General features: G+C 40.1%; 1 protein-coding gene across 2 annotated transcripts in view; it reads right to left on the minus strand.

The window, feature by feature from the left end:
• The window catches only part of LOC125761521 (G-protein coupled receptor moody), a 74,534-nt gene that overhangs the window by 7,766 nt on the left and 46,928 nt on the right, over nt 1-19,840 (minus strand). For both annotated transcript variants that reach the window (XM_049422738.1, XM_049422729.1), the window contains 2 exons: nt 18,315-18,587; nt 3,804-3,938 (listed from right to left, as the gene is read on the minus strand). In XM_049422738.1, coding sequence (XP_049278695.1) covers nt 3,804-3,938; nt 18,315-18,587 — 408 coding nt within the window. The remainder of the gene's footprint in view (nt 1-3,803; nt 3,939-18,314; nt 18,588-19,840) is intronic.

Below are 19,840 nucleotides of genomic sequence, written 5' to 3' on the forward strand. Positions count from 1 at the left end.
GCAATCTAATCGATGTACAAACGAGCCTCAACGTTGCTAACGCTTTCTTTCAGATCTCTCGGGATATAATCCGATAGGTCGGATTCGAAAGATTCCAAATGAAACTCGCTGCGTTTTGCTCCCAAAATAATTGCTATGCCAATTATGCACTCATCCCACAATTTTAAAACGTTGCAATTATTCCCTTCAATGAGGTTCTTGATTTTATCTCTAATATTCTTTTCAGATCCAAAAGAATGGTCATTATGCAAACTGTATCGATTGTTCTTTAACAACATTATCTGGTACGGAAGCAAATTAGGGACCCGGTGCAAATTAGGGGAAATTCATAAGCTAGGAAATGGTATAGCCATTGATATCTTCTATATTTTTCTTAAATTTCCTATCTATAAGGCCGCTTTCATGGCTGTAATACATATGAATATAGAATTTTTAAAATTAAGAGCGCGTAGGAAAGAATACATGTTTTGAAAGACTATTTTTTCAGCTTTGTAGGAAAAAATATGCGGATCCTGCATCTGAAAAAAATCCCACAAAATGTAGTTTTTTATTCTCAACAACTTTGTAAAACACTACTTTTGGCTATCTCTTCAAATTTTGCTTTTATCTTCCAAAAAACTAGGTGTATTAAGTAAAGCTCATCCTAGTAATGTTTCATGAAAGATTTCCCTTTCCTTTTTAACGGACTGTTTAAACTGACAGCTAAGCTGCTGGAGATGCTTGTTATTTCAAATCGAAAAATGATTTTTCGACACCAAGAGAGCATCCAACAGAAGAGATAACCTAATCGTATGGAGGAGAAATAATCTACATGAGAGAGAAAATATTCCGCCACATGCGGGAGAGAGACCGTTAAATGAAGCGCTAAACTGAGGAACTGATAGTCACACCACCTCTACCTCCTTTGAAGGATGCTCTCTTGGTGTTGAGAAATTACCGATCACTCATACTATTTTATCTCAGCTAGAACGTTACTCCACACCTGGTGAAGAATCGGTTTTATTAGTATTGGAAGCAGGTAACCTATTCGGATGGAGGGGAAAAAATCTGCATGAGAGAGAAAATAATCCGCCACATGCGGGAGAGAGACCACTAAGTGATGCGCTAAGCTGGGGCAATGGTAGCTATAACACGTCTACCTCCTTTGTAGGATGCTCTCTTGTTGTTTCAAACAACAAAAATCGCACATTTTCTGCGACAAAATCCTGAGAGAGCGATCAAATTTATCATCCGAAATAACAAGGCAGTATCCAACAAAAGAGACAGCATTATCTCCGGTTTAAATTTGGCGCGAGCGAGCGACTGCTTAAAATAACGAAATATAATTTCTCAACACGAAGAGAGCATCCCATAAAGGAGTTAGCCATAAAATTTGTTATAAATCATTTCAGCGAAATATTTCATGAAATTTGCCTTAAAATAATTCATGAAAGATTTCATTTAAATATTTAACGAAAGTTTTTATTGCAACATATGAAATAATAAGACAGTATCCTATAAAAGAGGATCCTATAGCAGCATAAGCTATAATTTCCCCAGCTTAGTGCAATATATAGCCGTTCCTTTCTCGCACGTTATGATTGAAGCCAGTTTGAGATCCTTTAGGATTGGTCAATTGGATTAAAAGAGATGAAAGATTATTTCCCCTCCATCCGATCAACTCATACTATTGATTACCAATACTAGATCATCTCTCACCATAGTCAATGATAACATGTGAGAAAAGAATAACTATACGAAGGATTAGTACGGCTACTAGAGGAGAGAAGAGAATGTCGCTCGCAGCTGGTTCGCACCGCGGTTAATGTTACCTCTTAGGATGTAGGATGTAGGATGCTCTCTTGTTATTTCGGATGATTGATTTAGGCAGCTCTCTCAGGATTTTGTCGCAGAAAACGAGCGTTTTTCTGGTTTTCAGCTTAGGGCCCCATTTAGCGGTCTCTCTCCCGCATGTGGCGGATTAATTTCTTTCTCATGCGGATTATTTCCCCTCCATCCAAATAGGTTACCTGCTTCTGTAGATGCTCTCTTGGTGTTGTTGAAAAATCATTCTCCAATACTAATAAAACCGATTCTTCAACAGCTGCGGGGTTACGTTCTAGCCGAGATAAAGTAATATGGGTGATCGGTAGTTTCTCAACGCCAAGAGAGCATCCTACCAAGGAGGTTGACGTGTTACCAAACCATTGCCCCTGCTTAGCGCCTCATTTATCGGTCTCTCTCTCGCACGTGATGGATTATTATCTCTGTCATGCGGATTATATCCCGTGCAATCGAATAGGTTACCTCCTTCATTGGATGCTCTCTTGGTGTCGAAAAATCATTTTTCGATTAAAAACGGTCGTTCGCGCGGACGCGTAAGAAAAAATACGAATTTGATGGGATCGTTGAAGCGATCATAGTAATAGATAAATGATACTTTGTGTGTTTTACATAAATAAATAACAAAATTAAAGAATACAGAACACATATTTAGAAACTTTATTTAATAAACATAAATTGCAAACATATTTAAACACATAAATCATTTTTCGATGTTTTTACCGGTCGATCGCGGGGGAAAGTAACGAAAGGGAAAGACACAAATAATAATTTATTTTTCATCCTCATTATTCACACTATCGATGTCTAAAGCTGGCATTTTTTACACAAGTATTAAAAATCCAGGAATTTTATTTCATAAACCTCCTTTTCCCTCTGTTGTAACGAACCAAACCCCCTGCTAGTAACTAACGCCTTCCATTTCTTAAAAATAATTGAATGATCCCTTTTCTTGAAAGTGACAAACAAAACTTGCCCTCAGATAAAACTTTCCTAGCTGTTCCTATAACGAATGGCCAACCGACAAGTTGGCACAAAATTAATGATGGTTTTATGCTAACCCCAGTGGAGAATATTTGACTTTGTCATTAGTTTAGAATTTACAGCTCTGCTCATTCGTACCGCACCGTACACCCTTGGTTACTGCTAGGCTACTCGAGAAAACCACCGAAATGCATTTATTCCCCCCTTGGTAAGTATATAGCTTGGTGTGACACAAAAACCGTCTCGGCAACGGCGCTGTATGATTGGAGTGCCTTCTCCGTACGATGTTGGAGAGCTCGCAATTAATGTCTTAAAAACCTCTCAGCTGATATTCACCTCAAACAGCAATTCAGCTGGGATTTGATAAGACGAAGATTTACAACAGTGAATGGTTATTGGCAGACTAAAGTAAAAAGCTTCAGAACGTATCCCGTCTGCTGTAGGTCAAAGGGGATCTCTCTCTCTCTCTCTCTCTCTCTCTCTCTCCATTCGGCAAGTGTGGTGTTGCAGTGGTGTTGCGCTCTAGTAGAGGCCACTCAGGCAGCTGCTCACATCGAGTACTGCAAATTGATTTTCGACTTCAGTAGTATCGACCAGGGTGACATATACCACCATATTGCCGAGTGCGAGTGGAAGTTATTTGTCAATTATTCCATCACGATTGGAAGGAGTGATGCCAGGCACTCGTCGCATGAAGGAGTCATCCATTACCCCTCACTGTGCCTGCTGGTATCTCGGTCGAGAGAGTGTCAGGTAATACAACGAGGTAAAAAGTCGTCCGATCGAACAACTCTTGAAAGCTCGTTTTCAATCTTGTTGCTTCGGGTTGTCTAACATTCCACCAGGGTGAAGGATCTGTTTATGCGTTGACATCCTAACGAACAGAGGTGGGGGCGACGGGGCAGAGCTGTGGCATCGATGACTGAGAAGCGATGCCACACTCTTGAAGTTGCCCCACGGTGGGCGGGTCGGACGAACAGCATGGAGATGGTACTTACTTCGAGAGCACCCAAGACGCATACATCCACGGTACGATGATGGTCGGCAGGAAGGCGATCCAGACGAACATCAGAAAGGTGATGTCGTAGTGCGCTTGGTTCTCGTATGTCTCCGCCACCGTCATCCGGGCGAGCCTGTGAAATGAAACGAAAAAAAAAACAAGGAGAGGAACGGTGAGACAAAATGGTTGAAAACGATGCTGGGGGAGCGGACAACAAAAAGGAATGAATAACTACCGGTCGGTTGCGATATCATGCACCGAGCATGAGGAACGTTTTCAAGGGTGCGACAAGAATGCTACGTCTTGTTAACGAAATTGTCCAATATATCATGTGCCCCGTGGAAAAGCGGAAAAGGAATTGTACCGGCACCGGAAAGCGGCAAGCAGAACAGCAAGTCGTAAAGAGTCGCTCTTGAACTGTTCGCATCTCATTCCTGCAGCCGACTTTCGGTCGTCACAAGTTTTTGTAAGCATTTGCTTTTTTCCGAGAAATCTCCAACACGGCTGAGGGGCCAGACACATTCGCACCGGGTACGGCCAGGTGAATGATATCCGAAGGGTCACCACGCGCCAAGAAGCCTGTCAACACGTTTTAACAGAGACCTTGTACTTCAGGTTCTGCTTGGTTTGTTTCCCGTTTCCGGTATCGATTGTTGGTCCTGTGCTGAGCTATTTTTTTCTCGTTCTCTCTATCTCTATCTCTCTCTCTCTTTCCCTATTTTGCAATATAAAGCCATACTCGTTTGATAGAAAATCGAAACATTTAAGTTGGTGTTCATTGTATGGCTATTCTGTTTACTGAGCACTAAGTTAAAGTTCAACAGAACATTCTAAATATTTTTTTGCTTCTTGAAGGCAATTTAGGGGTGTTTCTTACTATTTTCATTTCCTTGCTGACATAATGTAACATGTGTTTATACGGGGGAAAAAAAATCTCATCACATCCGGGACACGTGCTCGCGTGCAATGTCTTTGCAACTGATGTTTAATTTTCTTTCTCTCCCAACGCACAGTGAATACTGAGTGGATGAATGTATCCATGGTAACGATTCCCAATTTGCGTTTTGCAGCAAAATATTGTTTACCCAAAATATGGGGACCCCATTATGCTTCCCTGTCCACCACGTACACGTCCACGGCGGGAAACACTGGAACAGGGAATCTTACAGACATTTTCATCTTCATGCATTTGGAGCGTCATGTTTGACGGAAATGAAAATTTTCTACTTTTGTTTCCTTTCTTTAGCAGCAGTATTAAAAACAGCGTAAATACTATAAAACGCAAGTAGATGTGTTCTGTTTGATGAGGCATATTTTTGTTGTGTAAATAAAATTGTTTTATAATTAAATTTATTAAGAAGCAGAAAAGAGTAAACAAAATCGATTTAGTTTTCTTATTAAAAGAATAAAATAAAATTAAAATAAGAGATTTTATGTTGAAGATTAAAACTCAAGTGAGTGACTTATTTCAGACTTTAGCCCAGCCCCTCAGGTGTCTCCATGAAGAAAATGTAGCTATTGATGCCATCTATCGACCACAAGTTAAAGATTGGCGATCCGTTGGATACTGACCGAGTTATAGGCAAAAGTTGGTGCAAAAATGAGGAAATTTTACATTTTCTCAAACAGGGTAAGGAACTTGGTTCCTCGAATAACTTCTGGCACAGACATCTGACGGCATGGCCGTCCAAGAAGAAAATGTAGCCATTGGTGCCATCTATCGACCACAGGTTAAAGATTGGCGATCCGTTGGATACCGACCGAGTTATAGGCAAAAGTTGGTGCAAAAATGAAGAAAATTTTACATTTTCTCAAACAGGGTAGGGAACTTGGTTCCTCGAATAACTTCTGGCACAGACAACTTAAGACATAGCCGTCCAAGAAGAAAATGTAGCCATTGGTGCCATCTATCGACCACAGGTTAAAGATTGGCGATCCGTTGGATACCGACCGAGTTATAGGCAAAAGTTGGTGCAAAAATGAGGAAAATTTTCAAATTTTTTAATTTTATTTTATTTTTCTGATTTTTTATTCTTTTCTTAATTTAAAGCATTATTTGAGTGAAAAGAAACTTATTGTAACCAATTGGCATTAAAATAAAACAATTTAAATTTTTTTGCAAAATTTCCCAAAAAAATCGTAAGGGGTAAGCCTTATGAAATTTTCGAGTGGAAAATTTTTTTGAAATTTTTTTCTGATTTTTTATTCTTTTTTTAATTTATAGCACTATTTAAGTGAAAAGAAACTTATTGCAACAAATTCCCATCAAAATATATCACATTTAAAATTTTTGCTACATTGCTCAAAAATGAGGAAAATTTTACATTTTCTCAAACAGGGTAAGGAACTTGGTTCCTCGATTAATAAATCACTTTTCACTGTGCGAAAATCTCCTTACAATGTATTTGTAATTATAAAAAAAATCAAATGCAGGCCACATTGCATAGTTTGCGAACCACCCTGCACGAAAAATAGTCACTCAGGTGAGTGACCGTGAGAGGGCGGGTCCTTATTTAAGACTTTAGCCTTATTTTTTTATATTACGAGAATTATATTACGCGAAAAATTACACAAAATTTTACATTTAAAAGTTTACATCGCATATCTCATCAGCTAATATTTATTAATGAGCTGAATACATTATGCGTGCGTGTGTGAGTCTCTCCCGTTTTTTGGAACGCATTTATCGAAGTGAAACAAAGTGGCGGTGTTTTGCAAATCATTAAAATTGTGCATTAAGCAGTTATTTTCCGATACTGTAATAACTTAATATGCTTGCCCTCATTTTCCATGTAAATCCTTCCATTCACGATAAGCAGCTTAAAATGGGCACAATTTGGAGCTGATTAACATTTATTATGTGTTGTGGTGTATCAGTCATTTGCTCGTATCAAAACAAATTGTTCATCATTTAGACTTTTTCACCAGTGTTTGTGTACACTTTCGGGTGCCTTTCCACAGCGCAATAAAGCAACACAAATGTTTTTCATTGTTTTTTTTTTCTTTACCATAAAATAGTATCTCGAAACAAAGATGTTCGACGGTTGGTGAAACATCCTTTCCTTACAGCGCGTAATGGGCGTGGTGACGAATTATCAAAATGATCGCACCTGACACGGGCTGGTGCCGAAGATGGGCGAATTATTCAGGATGAATAAACTTGCGATGGCGCATCGAATCATTCATCATGTCTAGCAAGTGTTATAGTAGAAGAAGCTGGGTTGCGGGGGAAGTAATGAGCGGACGCGGCAAAACTTCCCCCGGTATTCGCGCGCGGCTAGATGAATGTGTTTAGAAATTTTCTATTTTTTTTTTCCACCACAAAAAGTCTTGCGCACGACGCAAGGTGAAATAATCTAGCAGGCACAGGCCGTTTAAAAAGCAAATGTAAATATATGCCTGCCGTTCAGAGGCGAGTTTTACACTTGGTAGAAGTGTATTGATCATCCGGGCCGGGGGTGGGCGAAAACTGGGTGGTTGGAAAACACGGTGAAGACGGTTGAAGACAAGGGCGCAACAAACAGAGCTTCCGCCGTCGCTTAACATCCGGCTCCCTGGGTGATAAATAAAGTGAACAGTTCGAGTGAGTTTTGCCACCGTCAAAAGTTCCTGTCGTTATAATTTATGCAGCATAATTTATATGTTCCACCCATTGCGAACCAATCACCTCCCCCCCCCCCTCTATTGTCCAACAGGTGCCGCATGCATAACATCAACTCACACACCCACCCACCCACACCTACACACGCATGCTTTCCACCAACGGAGGAATTGTTTTCCAAGCATGGTTTGCATAAATTCCAATATTCGAGTGCGATGTGAAGTGATTTAACGATTGTTAAATTCACAGACGAAGTGTGAGAGAAAGAGAAAGAGAGAGGGAGAGGAAGAAAGCAGTGAAAAGATGTGAAACAGATGGTGATAAGGGAAACGCTCGATCGAAAAACGGTACGGAAAGGGTACAACATTCATGTATCGTGGTGCCAGTCGTTTCGTTTAATGTTTGCATCAATTTACGTCAAACTTTTACCCGTTAGCCGAATATGCTGATTATGGGGGTAGATGGGTGAGAATGGAAAATTTCTGCCACATGTTTACGTGTGCGTACATTTGCCTTTTAGCGGGCTTATTTAGAAGACGGCGCCGTCCTTACCACTTACCACTGGGTAAATCGGTTCCAAAACGTCAATTTCAGGAGAAACAGAGAGAGAGAGGAAAAAACAAGACATAAAACACATATGCAACAAATCAATTTGCTTGCATTGTTTTGGGGAAAAAAGAAGACGAGATTGAAAACTAATTGAAACATAATAATAAAGGATAATTTGTGAAATGGAAGAATGTAAAAATTATGAAATAATTTTTTCCCCCAGAAAACAATATGTATGTCTTTAAGGTTAAATAATTTTCTTTCTGTTGTTTTATGGTACAAAGGTCTTAGCAGGTAGTGGAAATCAAAAATTCCTTTCTCTTCTCTAAGGCAATTTTCTTTTCTATCAAAAATTGCTAAAAAGATTGGTGTAATTTAAATAATTTTTCCATATAAAGGACGTACTGCCAAACTGCGCAGTAAAAGTAGAAAGTTCAACACAGAATCAAACCATTACGCTTTTTTTTTCAAACGTTCCACAAAAGCCACCAACGTAACCATTACATGCCTTCTTCTTTAATCTCTTTAATCCGGTTGAAGCCTGAAATTTGGAATTGAATTTGATGCTTCCATCTTTAGCGCTGCTTCAACTTCTTTTATTTTTATGACCCAAAAAAAAAATACTTTAATTTTACTACCCGGTACAGAGAGAAGAATATCGATTATCCGTGGCTTTTGATTAACCGGCTGTGTGGATTCGTTCGTGAGGGTGGAAGTAAAACAATGGTTGAGCTTTTTTGCTTTTTAAAACCAAACACACTCATCCCAAAATTACACGGATAATTGTATTGCTGTATATATCAACAAAGACAGATGTACTCTTTATCCGTGCTGCTCGTTTATCCGTTTTGCACTACGGTTGTGCATATACTAAAGATGCGCACATTGATTAAGAGTGAGTTTGAGTGAGTTGAGTGACTTTAATACAGCAAAGGAGTCTATGGTGTCAATTCACTCACTCTCAATGTCTTTTGAGATTCAAAAATGATTGAATCTTTTGCGTTTTTATTCACTCACTTTCTGTGCCCACCAATGAGTAACAAATAAATAACTATTCACTGCAGTAGAATGGTTTAAATCCCAAAAAGAATAACAAAACACTTGCTCTCCCTTGTTGAGTGAGTGAAAACCCCCAAAAGAGTGAGTCATTAATCGACACAGAGAGTGAGTGAGTAAAAACTCCGTAGAGTGAGTCATTAGTCGGAAGAGAGAGTGAGTGAGTAAAAAAGCCAAGGAGCGAGTAATAAGTCGGCACAGAGAGTGAGGGAAATGAATGATTCATGAATATTTTTATGATTCTCAAAAGAGTGAGTAAAAGATTCAAATCCTTATAATAACTCTTTCACTCTGTTTCAACTCTCTGAAAAGAGTGAGTAATCACATCTCTAGCGTATATATAAGAGAAGAGAGTTGAGAGAAAATTTGAAAGAGTGACTATAGGGATTTGAATCTTTTTCTCAATCTCTTGTGATTCATAAATTTCGTGGAAAGATGAAATATTTGATTTTTTTCAATCGATAGCGGTAAATTGTTTTATTCACTCTTATTGAGTTAAATAGACTTAAATAGAGTAACAAAATATCTACTAATTTAGGAGCGATTTCAAGAGCGAAAGAGTGAGTCACTAGCCGGCGCAAAGAGTGAGTGAGTTAAAATGCAAAAAAGTGAGTAAAAGATTCATAAAAACTTTTCATGCTCACTCACTCACTAACTCACTCATACTCAAGCTTAAAAGCTTTAAGTTCGGTTATCCGTGGAAATTAATCAATCGGGCTTTTTCGATATTCCAATAATCGACTCTAACACAATCTCATACATAGAACATTTCAGATAATATTTGCATAAGTTTCAATTAATCTGTATCTGTGCCTCGATGTGTCATGTTACACACATACACCCTTGTTTGACGTACGTCAATTACACCACGCATCGTTGCAGAGCGATGCGTGAACGAATTCCATGGCACGCGCCCTTGCTCGGGTTGTATTTTCTCTTGACGTGTTTCTATTTATTTAAATTACGCACGAAAAGGTTAGCAAACTTCGGCCTGTTTTTCTTCATTCCGTACCGAAATTAGTATCGAACTAAACCGCACACCCAACTGTTGCTTTTTGTTGCTGTGTGCTAAATAAATAGAACAAATACACATCTCCCCTTCGCGCGTCATGGGCCGCTTTCGCTTTGCTACCTGATACGATATTGCTTAGTGGCGAATCACGTCGAGCAAAACGAAAAACGTCCTGTGCTGGATGTGGCGGAGCGATTGAACAAGAACATGCACAGGAAGAAATCGGCGCTCGTTCTCTTATTTATTTCTTCCCTAACCTTCCCCCAGACCAAGGAGCGAGCAATCAATTTAGCTCTCGAAAAATTCGATGTATTGGAGTTGTTTTTTTGTAGCGAGAAGAGAACGACCGCTAGAAGAAGAAGACCATAACAGGAACAAGCGAAACGATATTTGATCGCTAAATTTAAAACATGTAATCGTAGTGTATCGTTTGTGCGCATAAAATGTGATTGTGAGTGGCAGCTATCAGGTTGGAAGTGCTTCACACTGTTTTACCGATGTTTTCAATATTTCTTCCGAAAATTAAGAGACGATACAAAAAATCAAGGAAAAACCCCCTGCGTCCACCAACATGTTGCCTATTGTCTGCTTATTTGCTTTCAGAAAAAAACCCTTTTTCTTGAACGAAATTTGCGTTAGATTTGATTTGTTCTTCCGCCACAGTAGCTTTTGCTCATCGAGTTTTTGGTCCTCCATTAGTGGCAATGGCGTGGGTGTGTTTGATGCTATCTTTGTCTGCTATCTGTATGTGTGTCCTTAAAAAGGAAGTAGCAATTTTCCCGCCAGGTTCAATTGCCTCGCGCGCTGGATCACACCGACCTTTACTGTGCCAGACTTGGTTCTTAAACGACCAGGAAAGAAAAGCAACGAACGAAGAAGATTCTGATGACTTTCCGTTTCGTGGTGAAGTGTGGCGATTTTCTATATTCTCCACTTAAATCGCGTTCGTTTCGCTGTGACCTCGGTCGAATTTATTCACGCTAATGGACTCTCGGAACACTGGAACTAATAATTGAATATTGGCAAACGTCCGGCGGGGCTTAAAGTGAAATAGCTTTAAGTTAAAAGTAAAATGGAACATTTTTTAAAAAAAATTTTTAGTGGATGAAAATTCACCCGTCTGCTCGTTTGGAAGGTTCAATCGTTAGGAATTTGAATTAAATTCCTTCCAAGAAGGAAAACAACCACCGCACCCGAACAGGCATTACCTGCATGTTGCATCCACACATGGTGTCAAATCATAACAATATTCATCAACTCAGCTCACAAGCATTCCCCTCGAGGGGTGCATTTGTAACGCACGTGGTGCATAGTAGGCTTGTTTTGCTGTTCATCATGCAAATGGATTCTGGAAAATGGAAAATTTACATGCACTTGCGTATCCCGCAAGGACAAATAAACAGCGGGCAGGAACAGGAAAAAAAAACACATTGTTTGTATACACACAAATCAACTGATTGCTTTTCTATGGATGTTAATACTCTTCAAAGCGTTACGCGCACATCAAAGTGAATTGGAACGCAACGAAAAAAAAAGAAAATATGTAGGCCATCATATTGTCCATCATAATGTTGATATTTTTAAAAGCAAATTTATTTATCCAATTACCATCATTTGTTGATTGTTGTAACACCGCGTTGGAACAATGCGTTACAAGAGATGAAAATTCTATATATATATTAATCAAATTAAAAGGGAGCGGACAATTACTAAAGAGTGTTATAATACTCGCAGCATATATATACGAGAATTAAATCCTATTTCCCTCCTTGCGGTGCTTTAAAAACTCTCAATCAGGCTACACTGTAAAATCTGAAAACCACCAGGCGTCTCCATTAGTGCAAGGATAAGGTTTCAGTTATATGAATCTTTCCCATCCAAATATTAAGAATTTTTGTATTTATGATTAAAAACCGAGTTTAGTTTCCTTTCTGTGGTGCTTTAAAAAATATCAATGAGGAAACACTGGAAAATCTGAAAACCACCAGGCGCCTCCATTAGTGCAAGGATTGGGTTTTAGTAATATGTATCTTTCCCATCCGAATATAAAGAATTTTTGTATTTATGACAAACCAAGTTTAGTTTCCTTTCTGTAGTGCTTTAAAAAATATCCATGAGGAAACATTGGAAAATCTGAAAACCACCAGGCACCTCCATTAGTGCAAGGATAAGGTTTAAGTTATATGAATCTTTCCCATCCGAATACTAAGAATTTTTGTATTTATGATTAAAAACCAAGTTTAGTTTCCTTTCTGTGGTGCTTTAAAAAATATCAATGAGAAAATACTGTAAAATCTGAAAACCACCAGGCGCCTCCATTAGTGCAAGGATTGGGATTTTAGTGATACGAAACTACTTCCATTCGAAATGTAACTATTTTTGTATTTATGATTAAAAACCGAGTTTAGTTTCCTTTCTCCCATTCGAAAAGTAAGTATTTTTGTATTTATGATTAAAAACCGAGTTTAGTTTCCTTTCTGGGGTTCTTTAAAAAATATCAATGAGGAAATACTGTAAAATCTGAAAACCACCAGGCGCCTCCATTAGTGAAAGGATTGGGATTTTAGTGATATGAATCTATTCCCATTCGAAAAAAAAGTACTTTTGTATTTGAGATTTGAACCAAGTTAAGATTCTTCCTTGCGACGCTTTAAAAAACATGAATAAGGAAGCATTGTAAAATCTGAAAACCACCAGGAGCCTCCATTAGTGAAAGAATTGGGTTTCAGTTATATGAAACTTACTCAACCGAATAGTACGTAATTTTGTAATTAAGATTTAAACCTTTATTATTGTGCAGGGCTAGAAAAACGAGAAAGAAAGAGAACAAATAAGAGGCAAAAAAGGTGCAACGAAGTGGTCGATTTTGAATTTACATCCGAAAAAATATAACAACATAATATCAACATAAAAGACTCAATGGCATTATGTAGTTCTTTTGCAAGAAAGAAGAACCTAACATACATTATATCAAAGCAAAGCTTCAAGCATCTATTGATCAAAAGAATGAACCAAAAAAAATCCCATTAGACAGCAATAATGGAATAAAATGAATACTTTATATCATATAATAAATTCAAATGAATGCCTTTGCGAAAAAAACAACCACACAGTAGCTGTCTGTACGCACTCGAATCACTCAATCGTTACGATAAACTACGTCGATGTCAATCATTCACCATGAATGGTGTGTTGTGCACGCCCAGTACATTTTGCGCTACGGTTGATCTACCGTTCAGGGCGGTAGCATCCATGCATCACGGGTGAAGTCGGCCAAAGTAAACAAATGTATACATCTCCATCCCGGGGGCCATCTATCGAGGGCTAATGGGCACAAAATGACCGAGATGACAAGATGTGCCATCGAAAGCCAAAAAAGCAAACAGGAACAGCACCTGGGGAAACACGGCACACCCGGGGGGGTGGAACGAAGTTAATTAATTGGATACCGTAATGCAAAAAAAAACCCTCACACCATGGTTGTCGGCTTTTCCGCACAGTAGAGATAGAGAAAGTCTCCACGGTCAAAGCTATACACCGAGAGTGAGGCAGTTTAATGCCGGTGGCGACCTTCTAACTTTCACTTCTGTGGTGTTTTTTTTCTTCTCTCACTCTCTTCTTTCTTTATTCAGTGTTGCTTACGGGCTCGTACCAAAGAAAGATGAGATTCGGGTACGTTTTTATTTTGCACCTTCCGTTTCATACCTCGCTCATTATTCAACCTATTACACATCCGTCCCCATTATCCTCATTATCGAAGGGCGGGGGGGGGGGGGGGGGGCATTTCGGGTGCGGTTTCGTCACTTCTATTCGGGGCGGGAAAATGCTCATCCGTGTGTTTCATCCACCTTCCACCCCCTTGTTTCTATTCGATAGGGGGAGAAAGAAAAATAAACCCTCGTTCCCCTACAACAACAAAAAAAAAAACCTTTAATGAAATAAATAAAATGAAAAGAACAGGGAAAAATAAGCTTTCCCACGAGAAAACCGATGAAACAAACCCCCGTTTTTGGGTGGACTGAATGTGCGTGTGTGTTTTTTGTTTTGTTTTCTCTCTCGTGTATAGAAGTAGGCCACAAATATATGTCTTTCGATCTGCATCCCACCCCATTAAGCACAACCATAGAAAATGGCAAATGGCAAAAAACACGGTCAATTCTGGAACGGAATTAAAGATGGACGTTTTTTTCGTGCGCGGTGCCGTGTGATTGTGGTTATACAAAAAAAAAAACCCAGACAATCTTCAAAAGAAAAGCGGCAAAATTATTTCAGATCCTACCAAACAGTCATACCAATGCGCCTGGCTCTAACCGTCCTAATCTAGCGTTTGTGTTGTGCTTAGTCTCATTTTCTCATTCCACTCATGGTGGCTGAACGGTTTTCCCTTTATCTTGTCGGTAAAGGTAAAGGGATCACAGGATCGTACAGCGCAGATCGTACCTCTTATCGTCACACTCGCTGCTAGACCGGATGGGCATTTCTTTGAGATGGTACGCGCCCCATAACCGAAGTGTCGTTCGGTAATGTATATTAACTTCTTCGTTACCAGAGCTAATTCACTTGCGTACACTTTCACCTTCTCCGGTGGGATAAATTTTCTCTGTACAGCCCAGCAACGTATCTTCGTACTTATGCGTGTTTTTTTGTTGTTTGTTCTCCTTCCTTTCTCCTGTCTATTCTATCTATTCGCTTTTTTCGGTTTTTTTCCTCCAACGTCAAACGGCAACCTACAAAAAAAAGAAGTAAAATATTCCACTCCCTTATGCGTTCGAGCTTAATCTTGACGACGTGTACAAGGTCAGGCTGAAAGATGATACAGAAAATACACACGGCACCGCGCGCTCACCTGAGCTTCCGCAAGGAGAGGAAGAAGAAAAAAAACTCCCAAAAACCCCCTTTTTGGGAAGAGTGACTTCATCTTTTACAGCATTACCGTTTGCATAACCTTCATCGCGGGCTGCTTTCCTTTTCGGAAAGGCGGTTAACTTTTCGATCAGATAGTACACAGTAACACGTCGCCGTGCATGGAGTAAAAGTACGTGCAATGATATTGCGCTCGGTCACTCTGCTCAAACCTCTGGCTAAGGGTGAACTACCTGTAACGAACAGAACACATTGCCCATTAATTACGTGACGCCGAAGGTCACCGGTTACACACCGGTAGGCTCGTGCAAATGGAAGAACCATATCGTCCCATCAAAACCTCCCAGCATCCCATTTTATCGGGTTTCGCTTCTAATTAATCTCATGGCTAATTTTCACAGCAGAAAACCGTACACAGCGCAGAAGAGTAAAGCGCGCGTCCTTTTTTTTTGGCGGTTTAGACGCGCAGGATACGACCTTCGTCTTGTTTCTGTTTCGGTATTCTTTTCTTCAAGCGCGGGTCGTTAAATTTGGCCGCGTTTCGCGGTTCGAGTGGATTGACGCTGGCTTCCAAACGACGATGGGGGCGATGGGGAACCACCAATTCCCAGCGTTGTACCAGCGCCGAGTGGAGAAGCGAAGCATTAAAGGGATTATGTCGATGCTCTTGAACTCCGGCAGCCTACGCTTTTTTCAATCTCCGACTGTTTGCTCGCTGTTTGTTTGTTTTTTTTCCTTGCTCTATCTAAGGCACACACTTATGTATTCATTTTTAGCCGCACACAATTTGCGAGCCTGATTTCCGCATGGGTTTTTTTGTTGTTGTTGTTTTGGTTTGTTGTTACTGCTATTTGTTACCAAACCCCCACGTATATTGGCTACGGTGAACTCTGAAAGTGCTAGGGTGAGATTATTGGATTTAACACTCCTGAATACTTTACCTTAATGCACGCGAATAGTTTCGCGTTCGGCAACATCCAGATATGATGTTTAAAATTATACATCCACTCGTAGTGGGTGGGAATAGCGCGAAGCGCTAAGTGGTTAGACCAATTACGCCAACCGATATTATAAACACATCATGCTGAAGGTTTTTAGCACAACAGTTAAAATCAGAAGCTACCATTTAAGCTTATTGTGGTGTCTAAAACAGTTTAGCAAACAAATTTTCCACCCGGAAAACAACAATCACTATTAACACCTTATTATTTACAAACACTGGAGTGAAGAGTGTGTATAAACAATCGCGCTAACTAAAGAAATGTTTTCAAATATGTATATTAATTGCGGGAAAAAGTAATTTTATGATAAAACTCTGGATTTTACTAAAAATCTTAACGAGTGATAACGAGTGAAGAAAGAATAACAAAAACCACGTGGTTTTACTTATCACCCGTAGACACAGCTTTGTATTTTGTTGACATTTCAACGCATATACACTACGTGCTCGACGAGTTTAATCTGTGTTTACGCTATGTGGTTGAAGAGTTTAGTTATTCGTCTTAACAAAAAAAAACTCAGGAACTTTTTCGATAAATTGTTGTTTTGAGTTACAGTGGAGCACCGATTATCCGGGTACCTTTTATCCGGTTGTCTCACTATCCGTGCAGGTTCTGTAAATGACAGTTTCATATCGAATCCAGCCATGCTTTTTTAATGCATGAGATCTGAGGTGCGTTTATACTCGTTTGTACTTTCCAAGGAACAGGACGTACTCACAGGTGTATACGCTGTATAAAAGTAATAGATTTCTGGAAAAAATGATTATTCTTGATACCATTGTTTCATTGGCTCTGACTCGGAAGAAGGTTCCGGATGTAACTCTACTTCGGTCTTGAAACTCCGGAAATTGAAGGATGGTATAAACTAAGGATCGGAAGGATCTTCAAAAACTATCATATTTGGAACATGTGGGCGAGAAAAGTGCAGAGAGGTGGACACTAATAGACTCTTATTATCCTGGATACGAATTCAAAAGCGACACAGGTATTATTATAGAAACAAGATGCAATACGGACGATGAATCTAATTCAGAATCAGAAGATGACTGACTGAAAATCCCTGTAGATTTCAAACTCTGCAAAATCGTATGCTGATGAGTTGTTAGAATTCATGGACAGCAAGGACAGCTACTTAAACGTAGGAAAAATAAGAGCAAATATTAAACTGTATTATATAAACGCAAAGCTGTCAACTAAATATCTTGTGAACCTTTTATCCGTGTTGTTCGATTATCCGGCCATCATTGAGTCCCAACATGCCCGGATAATCGGCTCTCCACTGTATTTCCAAATGTTTTGTTTGAATTTACTTCCAAGAATTAGTAATTTTTGTATCAAACAAATCTAAAACCATGCTGGTCTTGAGTGATTAAATTGCAAGCACAGTATATGGATAATCTTAAGTAAAAATTGAATATTATCGCCAACCAACTGGGCGATGTACTACGCAGAATCAAATGTTTGAAAATTACATCAACAAACAAAGGAAAGGATTTATAGATCAAGAAGGTTTCAAACACAGCTGGTTTCCAGCTGCAGCATGCAAGTACCCCAAAAGAATAAGGGGATTACAGATGTAAACGAATGGTGTAATATAATGACGATTAAACATTCAAGATGCTCAGTAGAAATGGGCAACAATTATGGCAGCCATCAGGTTTGCCCAACAAGCAAAAAGGTTCACCAAATTTTAACTCAGTGAGAAACGTCCCAGGTGGTTGGTAGGCTTGCGGTTTTTTTTTCTGTTACAGACTCACACTGTAGGCAAGTCGCAACAAACTAGACAATCCCCTAATTGAAAGCAAGACACAATGATAGATGGTTTTGGGACACTCCAAGTAAAGACGACCCGTTTCTAGATGCCCGAAAAACGTTCCTCTCGGTAGTGCGTACGGCGCAGAAAGACAATTGAATTGTGTGCGATTTGTTGGCGGACTCTGGAAGGAAAAGTTCGCCAAACCATTGCGCGTGACACACACCACGGTGGACCGCCACCGTACCATCATTCATCGCACACAATGTATAGTAGCTTCGGCACGGCACACGGCGAAGGCTCTTAGCGAAGCTACTGGGATGGGAGAACAGTGAATGATTCATAATGAATATTTTACATCCTACGTCCATCCACGAGCGATGGTAAGATGGTCGTCATCAGGCGCTTCCTTTCCCAAGCGCCCATGTGGTAATGCGTTTGCCGTCCATCAACCCAGGGAACATTGGAAGAGGCGAAACATTAATGCCAACAGTCTCGCTGGGCTACTCCTTAATGGCAAAACGTGTGCCCGCCGGTTTTCCGAGCGTTCTGGTCGAACTACTTGCCCGGTCTTTGACTTTTGTCGGTCCTGCTGGGCGCACTATCGTCACCTTACCTTATTAGCAGCAAAAAAAAAAGCTGTTAAGACACTCCCGGTATCGTACACAACTTACCTTAGGATCATTAATGGGCAGACGCACAGTACCTGGGACGATGCCATCGCACCCAGGTGACGTTGGGTGCGCTTTTCGCGGTTGACGTCCGCCTCCGCATCGTACAGATCGTATGTCCGGGAGTTGCCGCCCAGGCTGGCCGACGCTGTCACTGCCGCCGAGGCTGTTGACGCCGACGATCCGCCCGCACCTGTCTGTTCCGGCGTTCCTTCGCGACCACCGGCTCCAGATCCTCCAGGGCCACTTTTACCACGGCCAGCATTGGACAGGCGTCTGCAAATAGTCGAATAGGTGAGAGTGTGAAAATCACTGCTAAAAGCAATAGCGCTACAAGAACAGAGTGTCGGCAATTTAACAGGTTTCATATTGTGTGTTATTTTTTAAGTGAATCAAGAAAAAAAACTGGAGAAGAAGTGACAGAGCCTTCTATCATTGTTAGGTGCAGCTACGGAACGCGCGGTGGAAGAAGAAGTACAATCAAAGGACATGAAACAATTTCTGCCACTAATCGTGAGCTAATGGTAGAGCTCGTACAAGGCTTTCGTCTTGCCGTCCAACCATGGTACGACCGGAAGCATGGTGACGGAGTACGAAGCGACTGAGATAAGACATCCTCTGCCTACTCACGCCCATCCTACTACCCAGGATGTCATCGAATCTTCGTTCCATCCATTATTTTCTGTGTCTCGTATGTACATTTGTCATCATTTGTGTGACAAGCACTTCTCTAGTGTGCGAATGCGCCCGTGGTGTGTGTCCGGGGGTAGTTGGGGACGTTGATAATTTCCTACCAGTACAGTTGAGTTTGCCGTCACCGTTACCGGTGGCCGTCCGCTTGCTTCAATTTTCCATCCAGAGCTCTCTTTTCATCGCATAACTTCATCCTCCATCCAGCCGAAAAAAGGACTACCACGAGTTGAAGTTGTTCGAGGGGGTTTTTTTTTGTCATACGTATATGTGTATCATCATTATTTACGACCACTTGCGAACACTTACACTGTCCATCCCTTTTTTGCACAACCCCACAACCACGCTGCTTGCCCATTGCTTAAAGCCTGTAAGCAGTTTAATACGTTTTGATACTTCAATACCTAGCGGCCGACCATAAACAACCGAGTTATGGGCACCGGATATCGCTCATACACAGCCGTCGCCGTTTGCTTTTGTGCAGGACATTCTAGTTTTTACTGCAATTTTGATGTGGTTGCTCCAATCTGGCCGACATAAATTTCTGAACACACACAAGCGCAATCCCAATTATCAATTTAGAAATTGTAAATTTTAATAGGAATTTTTAACGAAAATAAACTTCAAAAAAAGATTTTCTTTAACAACATTATTTGGAGAACGCACTTGAACATCTTCCATGAAACTTCCATTGTTCTAAAACTCCTGTAGTCATGCAGGTTTTTTCGTCTATTTTATCTCCAAAGAAAGTTTGAAGAATTAAACTAACATTTTACTTCAAATTACTGACACAAGAATAAAATTTCTAAGAACTCTAAGCAAGTATTAAAAGCGTAGAA

The sequence above is a fragment of the Anopheles funestus genome, chromosome X (assembly GCF_943734845.2).
Source record: "Anopheles funestus chromosome X, idAnoFuneDA-416_04, whole genome shotgun sequence".
Taxonomy (NCBI): domain Eukaryota; kingdom Metazoa; phylum Arthropoda; class Insecta; order Diptera; family Culicidae; genus Anopheles; species Anopheles funestus.